We start from the raw sequence: 15,445 nt of genomic DNA on the forward strand, positions 1-15,445 counted from the left end.
AGCAAGTCTAGCACTTTATAAACACACAGTGTAACGGTCTTGGCTATCCAGGGCGTTACATACCCAGCCCCGATCTATATTATGAACAAAACATCAACAAAAAACTAGACATTGCAGATTAAAAAGAAAACCCTCACCTTCGCGTACTTGGGAGTTGTTTCGCCTACTTCGAAGTTGTTTGGTTGCCTCTGGGTGCTTCTGGTCCGATGTTCAAGTGCTGGTTCCGAAGACTTTCTCCGAAAATGCTTCTCTTCTCCGATCGTTGGGTTGTGACAGATTTAAATGTGGGTTTTTAGAGTTATTTTGGTTCGGTATCGAGAGTGAGAGGGAATATAGAGAAACCGAGAGAGAAGAGAGAGAGTCGAAACAAATGACAGGGGTATTTTGGGTACTAAGGTAAATAGTAGGACAAAAATAAGACTAGGTGATAGGGTATTTTTTAAATACAATACCCTTATATGCATTAAAAGTCAAATTTCCCTTCTTTTTTTTTTTAAATAGCTCATTTGTTGGAACACTATTTTACCACTTTTTATTTAAATTTTTAAATTTTAGTTATTTTACCTTTTGAAAAAACCGGTTTTGTTTCCGTTACGGTTACTGTTGCCATAGCTATAGCCATAGCCAAATCCATTATCCAAACCGACCATGGTGGTCTGATCATCTACAACAACAGATCCCATCGGAATCCTCTGAATCAGACACAGCTTTCGTCGCAGATTGTCTCCTCTGCTCTTCGCATCGTAAGTCACTTTCCTTCTTCCCGCCAAATTTCGATACCCTTAAAATCACTTCCTTCTCCACTTTTTGTTATAGCCCAAATCCAAACCAATGCTATTTTTGTAAAATACTCGTTAAAAAGATAGTATTTTACAAAACATTATTGATGGGCGAGAGTTCTTTGGTATTTTTCAAGGAAGAAAAGGAAAAAAAAATTACTTTCATATTTGGGTATTGCCAAAATTAGGAGACCACCTCCATCTCTGCGCTCTATCTCAGTTTTTGCTTTCTTCATTCTGATTTGTGCAAGTTTTCTCATTTATGTCTCTTCTTTTGATTTAACATTTTTTCTTTGACACTCTAAAACTATCACAGGTTGATAGGAGACTCAAGTTGGAAGAGCAACAATCACAACCACAACCACAACCATCCACACACAGTTTATCAACACAATCATCACTAAGCTCACCTATATATCTCCAATTGGACCTCTTGACTCAAACCACAACCAAAACTCATCTTCACACCAAGAAAGCAGTGAACTTCCTCAACAATTTCTCTCATGTTCCCTGAGTTCCCACCAACACATCAAATCCCAATTTAGTCTAATGTCCCAGAGCTCCCCAAACCAGTCACTGAAACCCAATCTGACCCGGTTTGTGATATTGAAGGGTTGATTCAACTTCTGGGTTTGTCTGAAAATTGTCAAGAAAGGCAAGAGGAAGCTTCTTCTTGCCATTGTGAAAATGGATTTTACTCAAAGATTGCTAAAGTGAAGGGGCCAAAATGTGGCAAGGAAGTGGAGAGGCTGGAGGGTTGGATTGACTACTTTTTGAATTGTGGGAATGATGGGGAGGAAAAGATTGAGCCTTTCAGGTTGTCACTTTTGCTTTTGGGAAAAGCTGCTTTTTTTTTTCTCAAGGTGCGGATGGTGGTTTTGGATGCTTGGAGTTCCCATCAACTATTGAGGAATTTTTGCTCAATGATCCTCCTCCAACAATGTAGGCCTTCATCTCCCATGTATTGTTGCATACTATGTCTTATGTTTTTATTCTGGTTTTGTTCTCCATACTTTACTGTGATTCATTTCTCTTTCGAACTTGTTTGATTAGCTAAAGTAGAAAGGGATTCACTATCAACTAGCTAGTGATGTGATTGTACTCTTTCTTTTTCAAAAACACTAATGTTCTGTCAGATGAAAATCTCATATTGTATGCTGTAAATAAATGAATAAAGCATTCTTAGTAACACTACAACTGGAGTTGTTTTTTCTCTTCTGTAGTTCTTCTTCTTGTTTTCAAGTTTCATTTTTTATAATTAGAATACGTTACCTGTATATTTCTTGTATTCAAGTTTCATTTTTTATTATTAAACATGTTACCTATATAGTCACCGTTTAGGAAATGGAATTGATAAAAAGGCAGTATTATAAATCGTGAAGATTAATTGGATTGTAACTTCACATTTGCAATCTCAGGGACAGGTATTACATGTAGAGTCTACAAAATGATTGCCAGTCTCTTTTTCTATACCTCTGAGCTAAGAGCACAAAGTTTGAATCCTATGTTTTCAAGCTTCTCTCGAGGTAATATCAATCCAACATTAGGAAAAGCAATAAAAAAAGACACTTTTTTTTTTACTAATAAACATTCAAGAATGATTCCACCTTATGGCTGGTTATCACTATTTTCACATACCCTTCATAGCTTTGAAAGGGTTGTCACAACATCTTTCATGTTGGGACGATTTTCAGGATTTGAGTCGGTGCAGAGCAAGGCTAGCTTCAGCAGCTCTTCTAGTATTTCCTTCTCTTGTTTGGAGACATTCAAAACCAGCTCTGGGTCTAGAATTTGAAGCAGCTTATCTCTTCCATTTTCAAGGGCTTTCTCCACTAGTTGTCGCAGACTGATAGGTATCCCACTCTCTTCGATAAATCCAGTTGGCCTTTGCTTTGTCAAAAACTCCATCACAATTATGCCAAAGCTGAACACATCCACCTTTGTTGTGACTTTACTCATGTATGCGAATTCTGGTGAGAATGAAAGCAATGAATTCCAATGATTAAAAGTTTATAGATGGAAGATATACAGATGAATTCAAAGAAGTTGCATACTACTACTCATGGAAGCATACATGTCCAATGGATAAAAGAGTTAGTTACCTGGTGCCATGTACCCAACAGTGCCTTCGAATGCTGATGATGATGAGACATTCCCATTCTGCTGATGAACACCAAGAATTCGAGCAGTTCCGAAATCACTCACATGGGCCACCCAATTTCCATCCAAGAGGATGTTAGAAGGTTTCAAATCACAGTGAACAATGGGAAAATCATGGCCTGAATGTAAGTACTCCAATACACTAGCAATTGAAGTGCAAACATTGATTCTCTCTGATAGTGTCCATCTTTGTTGATCCACCCTATGGTTGTGAATGATGCTGTCCAAGTTCCCATTTTCCATGTATTCCAAAACTAAGGCCTTCAATTTTTCACTCTCCCAAGCATATCCAAGTATCTTCACCAGATTCCTATGTCTCAGTTTGATCAAAGTCTTCATTTCTCTGTAGAACCACTTATCTGACTCTACAGAGAACTGCTTCAGGTTCAAGCTCTTTATAGCAGCAATCTTTCCATCTTCCATTTGGCCCTTGTAGACAGTGCTCAAACTGCTGGAACCTATCACGTTGTCTTCACTGAAGAAACTCGTAGCTAATTCTATATCCTTTCGGTTGTACCTCTCGAGGGGCAACACCAAAGTGTAATCTGCTTCTGGATTTTCAACTTTTGTGGCTTTATGCATCTTTGCACGTCGAACAAGGAATAGAGCAGCTAACACGAGAAAGAAAAGTAGAGCAACAGAGCCAAGTGCAGCAACGAGAATCACCACAGTTTTCTTTGATGACTGGTGTGAACCGGTCTGGCTGCACGCTTTAAGAACTCTAGCTCCACAAAGGTTTGAGTTCCCTGCCAAACTGGATGCATTTAAGCTTTTGAAAATCCCAGTCTCTGGAACTTTGCCTGCAAGTTGGTTGTAAGACAGGTTCAAGTGTATGAAGGTGGAAAAGTTGGAAAAACTTGAGGGGATGTTTCCCTTGAGCTGATTATGAGAAAGGTCAAGAGATTTAAGGTGCTTCAAGCTGGCCAAGTTTTCAGGCAGTTCTCCATTCAAGCTATTACTTGAAAGGTTCAAGTTGGTAAGCATGTCTATTCCAGCAAAAGCTTCCCCTGGAATTGGACCTGTGAGATTGTTGCTTGACAGATCAAGTGAAACTAAATTCTTGCATCCTTTGATGGAGTTGGGAATGATCCCGGTAAGTTTGTTATTCGACATGTCAATTTCCTGCACCATTTCCAACATGCCAAGCTCTTGTGGAACGCTTCCTTCCAGGTGATTGAATGAAAGATTCAAATACATTTGCATGCCTTTTAGATTCGTGATCAGAGACGTGGGAATTGATCCCGAGAAATGGTTGTGAGAGAGATCCAAAACTGAAAGTCGACCATGACTTCCTAGGCTTCTAGGAATTGATCCGTTGAGCATGTTTTCATGAAGATATAATTCTGTAAGCCACTCAAGTCTTGAGATGGCATCTGGAATTGGACCTGTAAATCTGTTGCGCTGCAAAACGAGTATAGCAAGCTGTTTCAGCTCAGAAAATTGCTTTGGGATGCCACCTTCTAAAGCATTGTCACGGAGAGAGACACCTTGGAGTTGAGTGAGCTTAAAAAACTCTGGTGGAAGTTGTCCTGAAAAACTATTATCAGCAAGTATCAGGGAAAAAAGGTTGGTTAAGTTACCAATCTCTGGTGGAATTTGTCCAATAAAGGAATTTGAGGAAGCATGGAATAGCTGGAGATTGAAGAGTTTGCCAATATCTGGTTTTAATGATCCACTAAAATTATTCCCTGACAAAGTTAACTTCACAAGATTTGAGCAATCAAAGAGGTCATCTGGGACTTCTCCATTCATTTTATTATTTTCCAAAATCAGGTAAGTGAGATTTCTCAACTGTCCCAAGCCTTGTGGAATTTCTCCAGTCAGACTATTGTTTGCCAAATCTATGCCTAGAAGTTGAGTACAATTGGTTATACTAGATGGAATTGATCCCTCAAGGAGGTTGACAGGCATGCTCAAGTTCTTCAGATTATGAAGCAATCCTATATTTGATGGAAGCTCTCCGGTAAGGAAATTGTTGCCCATACTCAAGTATGTCAGATTTTTCAAGTTTGTCAATGAAGGTGGTATTCTCCCTCTAAACTTATTGGAATGGAGGGTCAATATTTGTAAAGATCTTAGATGTTCTAGCTCAGATGGAATAGTTCCAGTCAACTCATTCCGTGAGAGTCCTAACTTGATCAACGATTTTAACCAAAACAATGAAACTGGGATGGTAGAATTCAACCTATTTCCATATAGCTGCAATGCCTCTAGATGAACCAACTCACCAATCTCTGAAGGAATGCCTCCAGTTAACTTATTGGTATTTAGTTCAAGAAAAACCAGCTTCTTACAACGTCCTATTTCGGGTGGTATTTCTCCATGGAAAGAATTCTCAAACAGCTCTAAGTACTCTAAATTTGACAGGTTACCAATCTCCAATGGCAGCACTCCAGACAACTTGTTTTGGCTCAAGTCAAGAAGTTGTAAAGCTCCTAACTCGCCGATACAATGAGGGACTGTTCCTGTGAGATTATTCAAACTGACACTAAAAGCTAGCAAAGTAGTACAGTTGCATATGCTCTCGGGGATACTTCCACTAAGATAATTTGTACCTAAATCTAGAGACTGCAGATTTTTCAGGTTTCCTAACTGTGGTGGGATATAATCAGAAAGAGCATTATAATACAGAATTAGCTGAGAAAGTTGAGAGCAAAATCCCAGTTGAGCTGGTATAGAGCCTGTGAATGAATTTTGAGTTAAATCAAGAACCTGGAGGCTTGAAAGGTTGCCAAGGAAAGGAGATATCTGGCCTTTGAGCTGCTTATCAACCAGAGAAATCGAAACAACATGATTCGATATGGGATCGCAGGCAATGCCAGACCAGTTGCAATGGTGGCTTACATCTTTCCAATCTGCTAGAGCTCCAACTGGGTCACTGGTGATGGAGCTTTTGAAGGCTTTTAAGGCCTCAACTTCGGTTTCCAAGTGGGTTTGAGCTGATTGAACAGAAGTAACAAGAGCATAATAACAAAGTGTAGTTATTATCAAACTCATTACTCTTTGTAAAGAAGCCATTGCCTTTAGTTGCATTAAGAATGCTACACACTGAATGGTGCAATCTAAATATGCCTATAAATATGTATATATATTTATATAAAAATAAAATATTGGCAAGTAGTAAGACCCCACAAAGTCAGTTGTGTTCTTATCAAGATATTACAGATAAGATATTCGAAGAGTATATATTGTTTGAACAAGGAAGACTTCAAATTTGACTCTCTGGGGTCATCCATGATGACAAATTTGCTTCCACTCGAGATAAACTGATAGAGAATTATCAGTATTATACAGATTCAAAGCCTATATTTTAATATACAAAGGCATTAAAATCCAAATGCTTGTCCAACCATCCCTACCCTTGGTTTCATAAAATAATTAAAAAAAGGGTCTTAAAGTCTAACTTTACTTAATGGAACCTATTCACATATATTGAAAATATAATATACATTCCCATAGTTCCATGGATTCAGTTCTTGTATACTTAAAATATACTATTCTTGCCGTTATGTTATATTATATAATACAAATTATTAATATTTTTTTATTGTAAGATGAGTGGAGTGTTTGTTTGTGGAGTGAAGTCTGAATGATTTTACTTCACTGATTCAGCCTACCGAACGCAGTTTTGATTGCAGTGCGCTTAAGAACAAGTTGCATATTTTATATATATAAATATATTCAAAGTAAGAAAAAAAAAAGCTGCACTATATGTATATAAATATTTATATATTAGGTAGAAACAATGTATAATGCATCTTTACTTATTTTTAAAATTGTAAATATTTTTCTATAATTTTAATAAAAACTGATTCAGTGTTATTTTTAAATATATATATAATAAAATTAATAATAGTTCTATACTTATTTTTAAAATTGTAAACATTTTTCTATAATTTTAATAAAAACTGGTTCAGTGTTATTTTTAAATATATATATATATAATAAAATGAATTATACTTATATAGTATATATAAATATTGATATCAATAATCTCTACATATATGACATCTAAACACAATATTGATATATATATTTACATGACTACATGACATATATATAAAATACAATAATATTTAAAAAGAAATTAATAATGAAAATAAAATAATAATAGAAAAGATCACAGTGTAGACAATATTATATATGTATCAACTATTTTTAGTTTCTAATATATCTCGTAATGTCTTTTGTTGAATTTGATGAAGAAAAGTAGCTTCAATCACTTGATGAAAGATAAATTACCACACAAATTTATAAGATAAAAAAATGATATGTATGTCTTTATTATTTTTAAATAAATATGATTTAATTATTTAAATTATCATAAAATATCTTTAAAATATCATATTTTAATTAATTAATTAATTAATTTTTATTTAAGTTTATGTTTGTTCTGATTTTTGAATTTGACAGTGACAACAAAATATTATATATTATATGTTTAATATAATATTAAATTTGTAGTCAGTATTTTCCCGTGAACGACATGTGGGAGTCCCTGATGACTGACTACGTGGCACGTGGGCACACTCGGAGCTTGTTACTCCCTGAGGCCTGTAGTCAGCGAGAGAATGTTCCCATGATAGGGAACGTCCGAAAGAGAGTAGGTGTCGCGCCTTGATAGTGCAATTGCCGAGTGTTCACTCTCGGAGATAAAGTTCCTCCCCCTCGGGGAGTTAAGGCCACGAATGTTGTGTTAAGTGTTATATTATTTTATAATATAATGTAATATTATATTATATTGTAATATAATGTTTTAGATTAAATAAATGTGACAAAGGGTGTCGCATATTGTAACATGTAATAGATAGTTACAATATTTAGATATGTGAGATATATCCAAATATGTAACATATTTGGTGTTACAAATTTGTAACTTCCAAATATTACCATTTATTGTGTAAATTTGGTGTTACACAATATTGAGATGAATTTCATAAAGCCATATGTGAAATGGCTGTTAGAGATATGATTTTAACTGCAATAATGTGTTTTGGGGGTTACAAAATCATTTGGGAGGGTTTGTAACCGTTTGGAAAAACAGCACATTTTCAAGTGTTGAAAATGGTCAGTGACCGCAGCCACTGAATGTTGGTGGTCGTGGCCTGTGGGACAAAGAGTAGTGGCCGCGACCACTAATGTCCCTGGCCGCGGCCACAAGCCAAAACTGACCATTTTTTCAGTTTTTCAATCTTTGTTGAACGGCTCAAAAAACCCAAATAACTCACAAATCTCATTATTTATTCCATAATAATTCAATTAATCATTGGTAATAGCCATGGGGGTTGGTGGAATTTGAAATTCAAAGGGTGTCTCTAAACTCTATAAATAGGAGCTTATTGCTCACTTGAAAGAAACAACATTTCTATCCATTAGAGCACTTGGCTAGAAACATCTTGAGGCTTGATAATTCCATAAAGCATTTCCAATATCTGATAGAGATCCATTAGTGCTTGAGTTAGGGGGAAATAAGCTTCTGGACAAGGTTTTAAACATTGTTCTAGTTGGTGATCCCCAACACTCTTCACTTAGGTTATGTAAGTGAGAGTTTCCTTTTGTTTTGTTCTTACATTTTTCTCTATTGCTTTTCTTCTTATTTTCTTATTCTATTTACTTGTAACTTTTGTTTAGAGTTGTAATCATCTTCTCTTTTGTTTCAAACACCTTTACTTTACTTGTAATCTTTTGATTAGAGTTGTATCTTTCACTATTCTCTTCTTCTTCTGCTTCTTCTTCTTTTCATTGTTTATTTGGATTTTTCAGTTATAGAGTTGTAACACTTTATTTAATCAATCAATATTTATTTGTAATATATTGTTTAGAGTTGTATTTTCTTACCATTTCCATTGAGGCAAAACTATTTTTCTTAACATTAAGGTCTTCCTGGGTCCGAGACTCTAGGCCTTGTGCCGAGAAGGTGGATCAACGTGTCAATGGTTGTGGATCCTCAAAGTCTAAAGATTGTCTGAATACTTTTGTAAATGATCCGTTGGCAGGGTTGCTAAGGTACGATTCGACAATTCGCATGCTCACTATGCCACCTGACACAGAAATATGTGCAGCATGCCCTGACAGTCTCGGGGGCATGTTCCCCGTAAAGTGGTTTCCATCCTGTCGTGGGCCTCGCAAATCTCGCTTGGGCCGTAGCTACCACTCATTGCAGCCCAATGAATGGAAGGGTATTAATCTTTCCATTTATGAGAGAGACGTGGATTAATAGTATGATTAACGGATAATGATTTCAGCCACTATAAATAGGGTTACGAGTCTTATTGTAAAGGGTTTGATTTTTTATCAAGAGATACCTAGACTCAGAGCAATATAAACGCTACCTGAGAAGATACTGTAAAGAACTTTCAACCACAAGCTAACATATCCCCTAATACAAAAGACTCACGGACTAGGATTATTTTATGCCTTGAACCACGTAAAACTTTGTATCCATATAGCTATTTCTTTAAGATCCATAAATTTCTAGAAAGATGAAGTTGAAGAGAAGATCTAAACCTTCGAAATAAAGACTTACCAAAAACCTTAAGTTTGAACACCTAACCAAAAGTCATTATAACGAGTTAGGTTTTGAAATAAAAGGAAAGAATAAGAAGAATGGAAATGGACTAAACCTGGAAATTAACGGTACCTTAGATAGCTTAGAGCTTCGATCTATACCTCAAACACCGAAATCACACAAAAGCTTACTTCCCAAGTATTTAGAAAAGCTTAGATTGAAAAGCTTTTAACCCCAAAACCCTAGTGTTTTCTCTCTAGAATAAACTTAGCAGCTTGGAGGCTCTGAACTGTGCTTGAAAGATGATGAAAAATTGCTGAGTGAAAGGTCCTATTTATAGAGTTCAGGAGTGAAACTAACTCCCATTTCAATTAATAAATAAATGATTAAAAATACATTTTTCGCTCAACAAATGCCCAGATGTCGGTCAAAAACGTTCAGGAACAAGTCAAAGTTGTTGAGGGTTGTTTCTAGTTCAGGATTCTACGAAAATTCAAAAATGGGTTATGGAGCCGATATATCGCCACCAATATGTAACACCCTCACTTATTTTAGTTAAAACCATATTTGAGGTGTTACGTTTTAAAACTATATCATAATTTATTACTGCAAAAGTCTGGACATTTTTTTTTTTTTTAAAACTTGAAAACTTATTTTACATTATTTACATTAAACATAAAGTGGGTCTCAAACATATTATACATAAGTATTAAATAACCCAATTTGTTTTCAAAACATAACTTCACACTTTATTACAAACATCTCACTGATAACTGAAATAACCCACAAAAAGGTCGATATGTTCATATGTACAAATCAGGGTCAGGACCATGCTTCAGTTCTCCTCATGTCATTCACACATTTCTTTCTCTACCTGCAACACAAGACAACTGTGAGCCTAAAGCTCAGTAAGCAAAGTAATGCATGCAATGATAATGATTACCCAATATCAATGGACATATACAACTTCTTTTTAAATTTTGGGCCCCTTAATATTGTGCACACTGTTTAAATTGGTCAATGCTTGCAGGGCTTGTTACACATATAATACAAAATCTCATGGGTTCTCCTCCGGCTAGCCATCACCACAGTAGGGCACATTAAAAACCTTATTCCATCGTTGCCCCGTCGGGCTCAAGAGTTAAGGCGGCCACACACTGTGGTGTCAATACATATAACAATAACTCATATGGAGGAGAAATAAAAACGGAAACATGGCAAACAATATAATTGGTTCACTAAAACCTAGCCCAAATTATTGGGCAGCCACTATAAGCCTACTATAGGCCTCCGTTTACACTTATTAACACTTTCATTTGCCTTTTTCAAAACAGTGGCACTGAACTTAAACTTCTTATAACAATTTTCTTTTATGTTGCACAAAACTTGCAAAGGCATCATATAATTAATCATAATAATATCATGCATGGTCTTATATCATATAATAATTTGCCATATCACTATTATGCCATGCATACAAATTTATGATGAAGTGTCACTGTATGTTAATACCACTTACTCACAAAATATTCACATAATGCATACTTTCAAATAACACATAATTCTTGTGTTGCAGTTGAGTACTTTCCTTACCTTTTGTCCAAAATATAGTTCACCGTGTAACAAGTGGTGTCTTAGGTATTGATGTGCTTATCCTGACAATGGCATGGATTTCTCATCATAATGAAGGCAGTAAGACATTGAACTCTCATTTAAAAATACACATAAAATATCATATCAAATTTCATATCAAAATCATGCCTAAAATGCCTTAAACCACCTAGATCGAGCGTTAGATTTATCTTAGACACTTAGAGAAATTTTGACAAAGTTTCCCCTTAATTTTAGCTATCCTCAAATATCAAAATCAACCAATAATCAACATCAAATAACCTGCCATAACTATATATCCCAAATACCAACATGATTCATCATAAAGTTATCATATACCGATTTTGATAAAAATCTTATCTCCTAGATCATCACCCAAATTAAATGAGTCTCCACATATATTCAAACATTTATAAACATATATACTCTCTTCTAAACTCAATCAAATAACCAAAAATCATCTTGTACTCCAAGAACCCCAAAAACCTCATAAAACACAAAATTTCACTTACCGAGCAACTTTTTGGCGAAAACAATCTCTTCAAGCTTTTCTAAACCTCAAACCACTTGGAAACCCCAAGAAATATCTTAAAAAGGATAAAACACCATATATAAGCTCTCAGAAAAATTCAAAAACATAGTTTAACTTCCAAGTACAAGAACTTACCATAAAAAGGTTAGAATTAAACTTAATCTACTTCTTTGGCTTTGCTTTCACTTGGATATCCTTAGAATTTCTTCAAACCAGCCAAGAAATGGTTTTTGGTTTTCTTTTCTCTCTGTTTTTCAGAATAATGGTCGTGCAAAGTGATAAGGTTGATGAAAATTCCTTATTTTCAATGATTTAGCCTTATTGTATCAAAATTTGACACCTTTCATCTCATCATTTCACCTTTTGACTTATGAAAACCTTATCACTTCAATAATTTCGACTTAATCATCTGCTAGGCCTATTATCCTTATGTGTAAAACACTCACACCAAACCTTAGGTCCATATGACTTCATACCCAATAGTTATGCTTACCCGATCGAGCGTAGCGCACTTATGCTAAGCTCGTTTTGACTTTGCATCAATACCACTGATTATGTATACCTCCCATCAAGAATTGATCTAATGGTTCTAAAACCATTTTTACATCATCAATGAGACCTTAATCATACCTCGATTACATTTGGTAAATCCATAAATACTCAATTTTACACCGAAATACTAGTAATCGACATTGTACTATTTTTCACTACTTAACCTATTTTGCCTTCTATATATCACTTTCATCACTTAATTTCATGCCTTGTCCATATTTTTCATACTTTCTTATATCTTGAGCACATCAAACACCCATAAAAGACAACTCAAATGCCACAAGGTTAATAATATTGAGCATACATATAGACATCACATACACAACTTTTATACTTATACATGAAAACACTTATAAGAATATGCATATGCTCAAATTATACATATTGTATGATATGTGATGCAATGCAATCATGTGATTATTGGCTATATTATATCAAAATAATGTGGGTGCTACATATAGGCGATATATTGCCTGTCCCATATTCCCGAGCCTCCGTGGTATCGTTCGTGCGAAGTCGACGTGTCTTCCGTATCAACATAGGCGATATATCGGCCTCTATAGCTGCGATATATCGACATACACTAATATTTCAAACATGTTTTTGCATACTTTCAACAATACTTGAATTTGTTTAAACCACTTTGACTGAGTAAAACGTGAACCTAACAGTTGAGTGAAGTTTCTAGACTTCCTAAACTTATCCATGATTGTTTTTATTCATCAAAATCCTTAAATCTTTAATAAACATACATGTGACCAGTGTCACGCTCTTAATTATTCTATCTAAACCTTAGGTTATAATAAATATCATTTCTAAGACCAACTATATTAATCAAACCTTATGATAAAATTAATATTTCTAAACTATAGGCTAAACTTATAAAATCCATAACTATTTTTACGAGTTTCTAACTAAATCTCAGCTTAAACCAAAATTCACAAAAACTATACCACTACTACTGCTGCTGTAGCTTTACTTCCCAAGTGTTTAGAAAATCTTAGATTTGAAAGTTTTTAACCCCAAAACCCTAGTTTTTCTCTGTAGAACGAAATTGATAGCTTGGAAGCTCTGAGAAGTGTTTGAAAGATGATGCAAATGACTGAGTGAAGAGTCCTATTTATAGAGTTCAAGGAATGAAACTAACTCCCATTAAAATGAATAAATAAATGAATAAAAATGGAATTTTCGTCTCAACAGATGCCTAGAACTCAGTCAAAATCGTTCAAGAGCAAGTCCAAGTTGTTAAGGGCTGTTTCTAGCTTTGGATTCCACAGATTTTCAAAATGGGCTGATGGAGCCGATATATCGCCCCTTATAGGCAATATATCACCTACCCTATTTTCTTGAGGCTCCGTGGTTTTGTTCGTGCGAAATCGACGTGTTTTCCGTATCAGCATAGGTGATATATCGCCCCCTATAGCTGTGATATATCGGCTTACGCTAATATATTAAACTATATTTTTGCACATTTTAAGCACACTTAAAGCTGTTTAAACCACTTTGACTGAGTAATACGAGATCCTAACATTTGAGGGAAGGTTCTAGACTTCCTAGGTTTATCCTTGATTATTTTATTCATCTAAAATCCTTAAATCGTTAATAAACATACATGTGACAAATGTCACATTCTTAATTATTTTATCTAAATCTTAGGTTATAATAAATAATATTTCTAGACCAGCTTCAATAATTAAACCTTATGATAAATTAATATTTCTAAACTATAGGCTAAACTTATAAAATCGATAACCATCTCTACGAGTTTCCAAATAATTCCCAGCTTAGACCAATATCCACAAAAACTAAAATACTATAGCATAAGATACTTCCATCTAACTAAGTAAAATTCTGAGGCGCTACAAAAATACTATAACATATATGTTTAATAACATGATATATCTATTTGTTGTCTTATATATCATGCTATTAAAAATATATATCATAGTGTTTTATTTACCATAAGATAAAATAATCACTATATCATATCATGCTAGTAAACTTATATACCATAAAAATAAAGACAAATAAAATTAATTGATATGAAATAACAATAACAAAATTTGATATATTGTAGCATAAATAAAGCATATACGTGGTGACAATGATTAAAATAATATGTAATTTTTATATAATAGTAATCATACAATTTTGACATATCATACCATAAAAAATATAGTTAATTTGACTATTTTCCAACAAAATTAAAAACATAGACATATATAAACTTTCACACATCATTAACTATTTTCCAACAAAATTAAAAACATAGACATTTATAAACTTTCAAACATCATTAAATGTCATTTTGCTAAAAGCCCCATGAAAATATTGTTCACTTAATTACTAAACAAAATAAATTTTTAATTTTAAATAAGCAATATTTTTATTTTAAAATTTTTCTAAACCGGGTAATAAATGTAGATGAGGGGGAAGTGGGAACATTCTAATTATGGTAATGACAATTCGAAAATAATTGGCCTAAATTGAGCACAAGTTGTGACGAAAAAAGTGAGACAGACTGGATTGATAGTGATGGCTTTAGGAAACATTGGACTTTGAAGATAGGATTCTTCCAACGTGTTAGGCCCACATCATGGCCCACTATCTATATTTTGGTCATGTTTGGATACCTGGTTAGGTTTATCCCTTGTTTGGTTATTTTTTTAAATTAAAAAATAAATAAATATTTTTTTGCCTCCAGAACTATTACCACTACATTATTGTGATTATGAATTTTTTGCCTTGTTTCAAATTCCTCCAAATTATTACTATTAACTTATTGCTCATTTTTGTTAGTTTTCATCCTACATAACTAACAAAGTGATGATTTGACACTTAAGATAATGATGTAACAATCACTGTCACATCTATAATTAAAATTTTAAAAAATAATTTAAAAATAAAAGATATAAAATTATTTCAAGAGATTAAAAAAATAAAAAATAACTTAAAAATTATAAAATCTAATTTTTTTTTACTCTTTTGTCTTTTTTCTTTATTCTCCTCCATTTAAAAATTATAATTTGTTCTTAATATTTAAAATTAAATAAGTAAAAATAGAAAAAAGTAAAAAATATATATTTTAATAGGAAAATATATTTTATAGAAATTCTATTTTACTAAAAAATTATTAAAAATCTTTTCTTGTTAAAATATTTATTTTTTACTTTTTTTCTTTTTTCTTTTTTCTTTCTTCTCCTCCATTTAAAAATTATAATTTTTTCTTAATATTTAAAATTAAATAAGAAAAAAATGTAAAAAAAATAGAAGAAAAAGAAGTAAAAAATATATATTTTTAAA

The 15,445-nt window shown here is 33.7% G+C and overlaps 1 protein-coding gene, 1 long non-coding RNA gene and 1 pseudogene across 2 annotated transcripts; 1 reads left to right on the forward strand and 2 right to left on the reverse strand.

Annotated features, from left to right (window-relative positions):
- The first annotated feature begins 242 nt into the window (after nt 1-242).
- Nucleotides 243-3,290, forward strand: LOC133799382 (uncharacterized; annotated as a pseudogene).
- On the reverse strand, nt 2,130-6,080 carry LOC133801859 (LRR receptor-like serine/threonine-protein kinase FLS2). The gene is made up of 2 exons (XM_062240089.1): nt 2,882-6,080; nt 2,130-2,749 (listed from the first exon to the last, which is right to left on the reverse strand). The coding sequence occupies exons 1-2, from the start codon at nt 5,970-5,972 to the stop codon at nt 2,421-2,423; spliced, it is 3,420 nt and encodes a 1,139-aa protein (XP_062096073.1). The 5' UTR covers nt 5,973-6,080; the 3' UTR covers nt 2,130-2,420.
- Nucleotides 6,081-10,128: 4,048 nt separating this feature from the next.
- Nucleotides 10,129-12,316, reverse strand: LOC133800691 (uncharacterized). Its single transcript, XR_009876570.1, has 4 exons — nt 11,726-12,316; nt 11,571-11,645; nt 11,041-11,102; nt 10,129-10,321 (listed from the first exon to the last, which is right to left on the reverse strand). It is a non-coding gene; the product is annotated as an uncharacterized LOC133800691 (long non-coding RNA).
- Nucleotides 12,317-15,445: the final 3,129 nt, after the last annotated feature.

Source organism: Humulus lupulus, chromosome 9 (genome assembly GCF_963169125.1).
Source record: "Humulus lupulus chromosome 9, drHumLupu1.1, whole genome shotgun sequence".
Classification (NCBI taxonomy): Eukaryota; Viridiplantae; Streptophyta; class Magnoliopsida; order Rosales; family Cannabaceae; genus Humulus; species Humulus lupulus.